At 51.5% G+C, this 10090-nt stretch overlaps 1 protein-coding gene across 1 annotated transcript in view; it reads left to right on the forward strand.

The window, feature by feature from the left end:
• CCNL1 (cyclin L1) overlaps window positions 1–10090 on the forward strand; it is a 91770-nt gene that overhangs the window by 61798 nt on the left and 19882 nt on the right. The window contains exon 10 of the mRNA XM_075340703.1: window positions 9018–9101. Within this exon, the coding sequence (XP_075196818.1) occupies window positions 9018–9101 (84 nt within the window). The remainder of the gene's footprint in view (window positions 1–9017; window positions 9102–10090) is intronic.

A 10090-nucleotide genomic window follows, 5' to 3' on the forward strand; every position in this document is an offset into this window, starting at 1 on the left:
CTTCCAGCAGTGGCTGGAAGGAAAGCAGATCCGAATCCAATCGGACAACTCCACAGCGGTGGCATACATCAACCACCAAGGAGGGACGCGCAGTCGGCAAGCCTTCCAAGAAGTCCGGCGCATTCTAATGTGGGTGGAGGACAGAGCATCCACCATATCCGCGGTTCACATCCCAGGCGTAGAAAACTGGGAAGCAGACTTCCTCAGTCGCCAGGGCATGGACGCAGGGGAATGGTCCCTTCACCCGGACGTGTTTCAGGAAATCTGTCGCCGCTGGGGAGTGCCGGACGTCGACCTAATGGCATCCCGGCACAACAACAAGGTCCCGGCATTCATGGCGAGGTCGCGCGATCAAAGAGCTCTGGCGGCAGACGCCTTGGTTCAAGATTGGTCGCAGTTTCAGCTCCCTTACGTGTTTCCGCCTCTGGCGCTCTTGCCCAGAGTGCTACGCAAGATCAGATCCGAGTGCAGCCGCATCATACTCGTCGCTCCAAACTGGCCGAGGAGGTCGTGGTATCCGGATCTGTGGCATCTCACGATCGGTCGACCGTGGTCACTGCCAGATCGACCAGACTTACTGTCCCAAGGGCCGTTTTTCCATCAGAATTCTGCGGCCCTGAACCTGACTGTGTGGCCATTGAGTCATGGATCCTAGCATCTGCAGGATTATCTCAAGGAGTGGTTGCCACAATGAGACAAGCTAGAAAGTCGAATTCTGCTAAGATCTACCACAGGACGTGGAAGATTTTCTTATCCTGGTGCTCTACTCAGGGAGTGTCTCCCTGGCCATTTGCATTACCCAAGTTTCTTTCCTTCCTGCAATCGGGGTTAGAAAAGGGCTTGTCGCTCAGCTCCCTTAAAGGGCAAGTTTCGGCACTATCCGTGTTTTTTCAGAAGCGTCTAGCACGTCTTCCTAAGGTGCGCACGTTCCTGCAGGGGGTCTGTCATATTGTGCCCCCGTACAAGCGACCGTTAGATCCATGGGATCTGAACAGGGTACTAGTTGCTCTCCAGAAGCCGCCCTTCGAGCCTCTGAAGGAAGTTTCCTTTTCTCGGCTGTCGCAGAAAGTGGCGTTTCTTGTTGCGATCACATCGCTTCGGCGAGTGTCTGAGCTGGCAGCTCTGTCATCCAAGGCTCCCTTCCTGGTGTTCCACCAGGACAAGGTAGTGCTGCGCCCTATTCCGGAGTTTCTTCCTAAGGTCGTATCCTCTTTTCATCTTAATCAGGATATCTCCTTGCCTTCGTTTTGTCCTCATCCGGTTCACCGGTATGAAAAGGACTTACGTTTGCTAGATCTGGTGAGGGCACTCAGAATCTACATTTCCCGCACGGCGCCCATACGCCGTGCCGATGCACTTTTTGTCCTTGTCGCTGGTCCGCGCAAGGGGTTGCAGGCTTCTAAAGCCACCCTGGCTCGATGGATCAAAGAACCAATTCTAGAGGCCTACCGTTCTGCGGGGCTTCCGGTTCCTTCAGGGCTAAAAGCCCACTCAACCAGAGCCGTGGGTGCGTCCTGGGCATTACGTCACCAGGCTTCGGCTCAACAGGTGTGCCAGGCAGCTACCTGGTCCAGTCTGCACACTTTCACCAAGCATTATCAGGTGCATACCTATGCTTCGGCGGATGCCAGCTTAGGTAGAAGAGTCCTGCAGGCGGCAGTGACACCCCCGTAGGGGAGGGCTGTTTTGCAGCTCTAACATGAGGTATTTATTTACCCACCCAGGGACAGCTTTTGGACGTCCCAATCGTCTGGGTCTCCCAATAGAGCGCTGAAGAAGAAGGGAATTTTGTTACTTACCGTAAATTCCTTTTCTTCTAGCTCTTATTGGGAGACCCAGCACCCGCCCTGTTGTCCTTCGGGATGTTTTTTTGTTGTTTGCGGGTACACATGTTGTTCATGTTGAACGGTTTTTCAGTTCTCCGATGTTATTCGGAGTTAATTTGTTTAAACCAGTTAATGGCTTCCTCCTTCTTGCTTTGGCACTAAAACTGGAGAACCCGTGATACCACGGGGGGGTATAGCCAGAGGGGGAGGGGCCTTGCACTTTTAATGTAGTGCTTTGTGTGGCCTCCAGAGGGCAGTAGCTATACCCCAATCGTCTGGGTCTCCCAATAAGAGCTAGAAGAAAAGGAATTTACGGTAAGTAACAAAATTCCCTTCTTTTATGAACGACTAGCGACTTTCCATCGACAGCGATCTTTCAAGTGAACATTTGCTTTTGTAATAATGAGCTTGTACGCACGATAACCGCACAATAACTTCACTTGTCAATCGCAAAAACATACTTTCTAATAACAGCTTAGGTTGCTGTATCAAACCTCCACCCATATGAGATCCCATCAAACAATATTGACAATAGAAGGAAAAAAAAGAAGCTCCTTTGACATTTATACCATTAAAACCAGCTTTCTTTGTCGCTCCATTGGGAGACCCAGACAATTGGGTGTATAGCTTCTGCCTCCGGAGGCCACACAAAGCATTACACTTTAAAAAGTGTAACCCCTCCCCTCTGCCTATACACCCTCCCGTGCATCACGGGCCCATCAGTTTTTTGCTTTGTGTTGAAGGAGGCTGACACATTCACGCAAGCTCCACATTTTAGTCAGCAGCAGCTGCTGACTTTATCGGATGGAAGAAAAGAGGGCCCTAACAGGGCTCCCGGCATGCTCCCTTCTCACCCCACTCTGGTCGGCGGTGCTGTTAAGGTCGAGGTACCCATTGCGGGTACAAAGGCTGGAGCCACATGCCGTTATCCTTCCCCATCCCTTAGGGGCTCTGGGTGAAGTGGGATCCTAACCGGTCACCATACACTGGGACCGGGCTCCCTCCGCAGCCCCTGGGGGAATCTGACGGACAGGAGCCGGGTATCATCAGGGACAGGGCCCTGCTACTCTGAGGTACTCTGTGTCCCCTTGGGGACGGCGCATAGAGCGCCTGTGTAAAGGACGCTGCAGCAGCTGCTGGGTGTTTTTGTGACCGGGACTACCGCGCTGACCGCGCTTGTTTCCCGGCCACATTACTAACTTTAGTCCCCGGCTTTTGCGGCCTAGTACCGCATAATCCCGCCCCCGGGCCTGCCAGTCAGGGGTAAGGGCGGGACGCTTGACTAGACGTCAGCGGTGAGGGCTGGAGCATACTTAGATATCCTCCCGCCCCCCCCTCACTGAGCACTGCGGGGCACCAGATTCCCGCACTTTCTGAGGCACGCCCACGGCTCCCTCCTCCTCTCAGAACGCCGGCAGCCATTGCTATCAGCACTTCTGCAGGTGGAGAACGTCAGACCGAGCTCCACAGCTCTGGGAGGCCCAGGCAGGGAATCTGGTGGTCACACAACCGCTGAGGGCGGTCGGTAAGCCGCACCTGTTACTAGGTGCTGGCCCCCCTGGGTGCCGAACTGTATATATATATCCTTACTGTGTATACATTTACTCTGTTCGGCCGCAGTAATTGTTTTTGGCTATATACCCTCACTGTTTGCTCTAGGAGGAGACAACAGCATGTCGTCCGCAAAAAGCAAGGGTGCCAAGGCACAGGCTTATTTTGCAACCTGTACCTCTTGTGCGGCTATGTTACCTGCAGGTTCCACCTACCCTCATTGTGTGCAATGCTCGGCACCTGTGACACTCACTCAGCCGGAGCCTCAGCCACGGGTGGGACCCCCGGCCCAGGTAGAACCACCGGCTACCACTGTCCAGGTGGCAGGGACAGAGTTTGCAGTGTTGGCTGACAAACTTTCTGAGTCACTTTCACAATCCATGGCTCAGTCTATGGATAGATGGTCTGCCAAGATACTTGAAGCTTTGCAGCACAGACCGGTAACACAGGCCCCGGGCACTGTTGAATCATTGCCCCCAGGCCCCCCTCGGTCGGAGCAGCAAAGTGCTCCTGGGGTGACTACTAGGCCCCACGGTGAGGACTCCGACACGGACCGCAGTCCCAGACCGGCTAAGCGGGCTCGCTGGGAGCTTCCCTCGACTTCATCACACTGCTCAGGGTCTCAGCATGAGGACTCTCTAGAGGATGAAGCGGATGTGGCAGATCAGGGCTCTGATCCTGACGCTGCTCTCAATCTTGATACACCTGACGGGGACGCCATAGTAAATGACCTTATAGCGGCCATCAACCAGGTGCTAGAACTTTCTCCTCCAGCTCCTCCGATTGAGGAGTCAGCTTCTCAGCAGGAGAAATTCCAACTTCGTTTTCCCAAACGTACACGGAGTGCGTTTTTCGATCACTCCAACTTCAGAGATACAGTCCAGAAACACCGAGCTTTTCCGGACAAGCGCTTTACTAAGCGCCTTAATGACACACGTTACCCCTTCCCCACTGACGTAGTTAAGGGTTGGGCTCAGTGTCCCAAGGTGGATCCTCCAGTCTCTAGACTGGCGGCTAGATCCATAGTAGCAGTGGCAGATGGTTCATCGCTCAAGGATGCCACTGACAGGCAAATACAGCTCCTGATGAAATCCATCTATGAAGCCATAGGCGCGTCTTTTGCTCCTGCATTTGCAGCCGTATGGGCAATCCAAGCTATCTCAGCTTGTCTGTCTGAGATTAATGCAGTCACACGTGCCTCTACTCCGCAGGTGGTGTCTTTAACCTCTCAGGCGTCGGCTTTTTCGTCCTACGCCATGAACGCCGTCCTGGATACTGCGAGCCGTACAGCGGTAGCATCCGCCAATTCAGTGGCAGTCCGCAGGGCCATGTGGCTACGCGAATGGAAGGCAGACTCTGCTTCCAAGAAGTTCTTAACCGGTTTGCCATTTTCTGGCGACCGTCTGTTTGGCGAGCAATTGGATGAAATCATTAAACAATCCAAGGGAAAGGACTCGTCCTTACCCCAGTCCAAACCAAACAGGCCTCAGCAACGGAAGATACAACAGAGGTTTCGGTCCTTTCGGCCCTCAGCCAGGTCTCAATTCTCCACGTCCAACAGGCCACAGAAGGGCCAGAGGAACTCTGATTCATGGCGGTCTAAGTCACGTCCTAAGAAGACCGCCGGAGGAACCGCCCCCAAGGCGGCCTCCTCATGACTTTCGGCCTCACCAAACCGCATCCTCGGTCGGTGGCAGGCTCTCCCGCTTTTGCGACGCCTGGCTGCCACATGTCCAAGACCGATGGGTGAGAGACATTTTGTCTCACGGTTACAGGATAGAGCTCAGCTCTCTTCCTCCGACTCGTTTCTTCAGAACATCTCCGCCCCCCGAACGAGCCAATGCTCTTTTTCAGGCGGTGAGCACTCTGAGGACAGAAGGAGTTGTGATCCCCGTTCCCCTTCAGGAACGTGGTCGCGGTTTTTACTCCAACTTGTTTGTAGTGCCAAAAAAGGACGGATCATTCCGTCCCGTTCTGGACCTCAAACTGCTCAACAGACACGTGAAAACCAGACGGTTCCGGATGGAATCTCTCCGCTCTGTCATCGCCTCGATGTCCCAAGGAGACTTTTCTAGCATCAATCGACATCAGGGATGCTTATCTCCACGTGCCGATTGCACCAGAGCATCAGCGCTTCCTGCGTTTCGCCATCGGAGACGAACACCTTCAGTTCGTGGCTCTGCCTTTCGGCTTGGCGACAGCCCCACGGGTCTTCACCAAGATCATGGCAACAGTGGTGGCAGTTCTACACTCTCAGGGACACTCGGTGATCCCTTACTTAGACGATCTTCTAGTCAGGGCACCCTCCCGGGTAGCATGCCAACACAGCCTGAATACTGCTCTGGAGACTCTCCAGAGGTTCGGGTGGATCATCAATTTCCCAAAGTCACAATTGACTCCGACCCAATCGCTAACTTACCTCGGGATGGAGTTTCATACTCTCTCAGCAATAGTGAAGCTCCCACTGGACAAACAGCGTTCACTACAGACAGGGGTGCAATCTCTCCTTCAAGGCCAGTCACACCCCTTGAGGCGCCTCATGCACTTCCTAGGGAAGATGGTGGCAGCAATGGAGGCAGTTCCATTTGCGCAGTTTCATCTGCGTCCACTCCAATGGGACATTCTCCGCAAATGGGACAGGAGGTCGACGTCCCTCGACAGGAACGTCTCCCTGTCTCGGTCAGCCAAAGTTTCTCTTAAGTGGTGGCTTCTTCCCACTTCTCTGTCGAAAGGAAAATCCTTCCTGCCCCCATCCTGGGCGGTGGTCACGACGGACGCGAGTCTGTCAGGGTGGGGAGCGTTTTTTCTCCACCACAGGGCTCAGGGCACCTGGACTCAGCCAGAGTCCGCCCTTCAGATCAATGTTCTGGAGATAAGGGCAGTGTATCTAGCCCTAAAGGCGTTCCAGCCGTGGCTGGAAGGCAGGCAGATCCGAATTCAGTCGGACAACGCCACGGCGGTGGCGTACATCAATCACCAAGGCGGCACACGCAGTCGTCAGGCCTTCCAAGAAGTTCGGCGGATTCTGCTGTGGGTGGAAGCCACAGCCTCCACCATCTCCGCAGTTCACATCCCGGGCGTAGAAAACTGGGAAGAAGACTTTCTCAGTCGCCAGGGCATGGACGCAGGGGAATGGTCTCTTCACCCGGACGTGTTTTCAAGAGATTTGTTGCCGCTGGGGAACGCCGGACGTCGACCTGATCGCGTCCCGGCACAACAACAAGGTCCCGGCATTCATGGCACGGTCTCAAGATCACAGAGCTCTGGCGGCAGACGCATTAGTTCAGGATTGGTCGCAGTTTCGACTGCCTTATGTGTTTCCTCCTCTGGCACTGCTGCCCAGAGTGTTACGCAAAATCAGGTCCGACTGCCGCCGCGCCATCCTCATCGCCCCAGACTGGCCGAGGAGGTCGTGGTACCCGGATCTGTGGCATCTCACGGTGGGTCAGCCATGGACACTGCCAGACCGACCAGACTGGCTGTCTCAAGGGCCATTTTTCCCATCTGAATTCTGCGGCCCTCAACCTGACTGTGTGGCCATTGAGTCCTGGATCCTAGCGTCTTCAGGGTTATCTCAAGCGGTCATTGCCGCTATGAGACAGGCCAGGAAACCAACGTCCGCCAAGATCTACCACAGGACGTGGAGGATCTTCTTATCCTGGTGTTCTGATCAGGGTTTTACTCCCTGGCCGTTTGCTTTGCCCACTTTTTTGTCATTCCTTCAATCCGGAATGGACAAGGGTTTGTCTCTCGGCTCTCTCAAGGGACAAGTATCGGCGCTTTCCGTGTTTTTTCAAAAGCGTCTAGCCAGACTTCCGCAGGTACGCACGTTCCTGCAGGGAGTTTGCCACATAGTCCCTCCTTACAAGCGTCCGCTAGAACCCTGGGATCTTAACAGGGTGCTAACGGCTCTTCAGAAACCACCCTTCGAGCCGATGAGGGACGTTTCTCTTTCACGTCTTTCGCAGAAGGTGGTCTTCCTAGTGGCAGTCACATCACTTCGGAGAGTGTCTGAGCTAGCAGCGCTGTCATGCAAAGCCCCCTTCCTGGTGTTTCACCAGGATAAGGTGGTTCTGCGTCCGGTCCCGGATTTTCTCCCTAAGGTGGTATCTCCTTTTCATCTCAATCAGGATATCTCCTTACCTTCCTTTTGTCCTAATCCAGTTCACAAATGTGAAAAGGATTTGCACTTGTTAGATCTTGTGAGAGCACTCAGACTCTACATTTCTCGTACGGCGCCCCTGCGCCGTTCTGATGCGCTCTTTGTCCTTGTCGCTGGCCAGCGTAAAAGGTCACAGGCTTCCAAGTCAACCTTGGCTCGGTGGATCAAGGAACCGATTCTTGAAGCCTACAGTTCGTCTGGGCTTCCGGTCCCTTCAGGGCTGAAAGCCCATTCTACCAGAGCCGTGGGTGCGTCCTGGGCATTGCGGCACCAGGCTACGGCTCAGCAGGTGTGTCAGGCGGCTACCTGGTCGAGTCTGCACACTTTCACGAAACACTATCAGGTGCATACCTATGCTTCGGCAGATGCCAGCCTAGGTAGGTGAGTCCTTCAGGCGGCGGTTGCCCACCTGTAGGAAGGGGCCGTTTTACGGCTCTTTTTATTCAAGGTATTCTTTTACCCACCCAGGGACTGCTTTTGGACGTCCCAATTGTCTTGGTCTCCCAATGGAGCGACAAAGAAGGGAATTTTGTTTACTTACCGTAAATTCCTTTTCTTCTAGCTCCTATTGGGAGACCCAGCACCCGCCCCTGTTCCCTTCGGGCTGTTGTTTTTTTGTGTACACATGTTGTTCATGTTGCATTGTTCTTTGGTTCATGGTTTAGTTCTCCGAACATCCTTCGGATTGAGTTTACCTTAGACCAATTTATAAGTTTCCTCCTTCCTGCTTTGGCACCAAAACTGATGGGCCCGTGATGCACGGGAGGGTGTATAGGCAGAGGGGAGGGGTTACACTTTTTAAAGTGTAATGCTTTGTGTGGCCTCCGGATGCAGAAGCTATACACCCAATTGTCTGGGTCTCCCAATAGGAGCTAGAAGAAAAGGAATTTACGGTAAGTAAACAAAATTCCCTTCTTTATATGAAGATCACATTTGGAATGTCATTATGCGGATCCTGAATACCAGCAGATACTAAAGGAGCACCTTTTCCTTTCTTCCACTGTGCATGCACTTACTGGTCCTGTCTGGGTGACTACGGAGAAGCTCTGGAGCAGGGCAGCAGTGGCATCTATGCACGAGTGCTTCACAGTATGATTCTGCACTCCATAATGTTATCCTTATTTATAGCACAACTGTGTCATGTTAGTAGTTCCTGCCTCCTTGCTTTTCACCAATCTACACAATACTTACAGTATTGCCCTAGGGAGCGCCCCTTTTCTCTTTCAATAATCCAACAATCATGTAATCTAATCAATGCATTTCTCATGGTCTCCGGTTTTATCCACTGCTATATGCTGAAATGTGTATTTTCTCAGTTTTGCAGAGACTATAGATGCACTGATGGCCATCCTTGGCATGCTACCTGTTGTCCCTACAGAAAACGTTTGGGTCATATCACTTACACAAAGGCCAATAATGTGTCGAGGATTGAAAGCAATTTCTCACCTTTTCCTAAGGGTTTATTTTTAATTTTGCAGCTTGCGAAAAGAGAACAAAAGAAGTCGAAGTGGAAGCAGATCGAGGTCACGAACAAAATCAAGATCCCGCTCTCCAAGAAGACAGTGAGTATTACTCATGATTTACTACTAACTGTGTTGCAGGCTGACTATATATTCCTCATATTACAGTTCAACCAAGATAGAGCGAGATATGATATAGTATAGAGATCTATATATATCTATATTATATCGGTGTTCATAAGTCCTGCATAGGATAAATTGATTTTTCAAGTTTTAAACGTTTTCTGTCGAATATCTTCGATGCTAATATGACATATTATATATGATTTTGTTCAGAAAACAATTTTGCATTTTCTCCCTGTACTATTTTTAGCTTTTGAAGCAGTTTTGCCTGAAATTATTGCAACAATATGGGAATTGAAAGCACAACTAAATATTGTACAGCTTCACATCCAAAATTAGCCAATCACAGATGAGGTTCTTGTGACCAACCTGGATATGGCAGCCAATTACATTACATTGCATCACATCTGCTTAGTTTGCTTGTTTTATCTGTAGGTCTATCTAGTGAATCATACTGTAGAGCTTTATGATGGGAGCCTTCAGATTTTTGTCAGCGGAGGATCGTGTGCGAGTTGTGGTGCTACATGAAGAGGGTTATACTGGCCCCCAGATCGCAAGGAAGGTCGGTTGTAATCAGAGGACAGTTGTAAGAATTTTGCAGAAACATAAGCAGCTTGAATTACCCTGGACAGGCCCACATCTGGTCGGCCCAGAAAGTCACCTAAAAGGGAGGATAGAGTACTGATAAGAACATCCCTTGCCAATCGAAAGCTCACCTCTCCTCAGCTTCTGCAAGAATGGCAAGAAAAGGGCAATATTGAGGTAGCTACATCAACTGTTAAAAAGAGATGTTTGGAAGCAGGATTGAGAGGGTGCAAGGCCCAAAAGAAGCCATTGATGACAGCCATACAAAGGCGAAAACTGGGCATTGAAATATTCAAAATGGAGGAAGGAGGAGTGGGAAAAAGTGCTATTTAGTGATGAAAGCACTTTTTGCATTTTAGGAAATGATGGCAAGTCCTATGTGA

This window comes from Anomaloglossus baeobatrachus, chromosome 3 (assembly GCF_048569485.1).
Source record: "Anomaloglossus baeobatrachus isolate aAnoBae1 chromosome 3, aAnoBae1.hap1, whole genome shotgun sequence".
Classification (NCBI taxonomy): Eukaryota; Metazoa; Chordata; class Amphibia; order Anura; family Aromobatidae; genus Anomaloglossus; species Anomaloglossus baeobatrachus.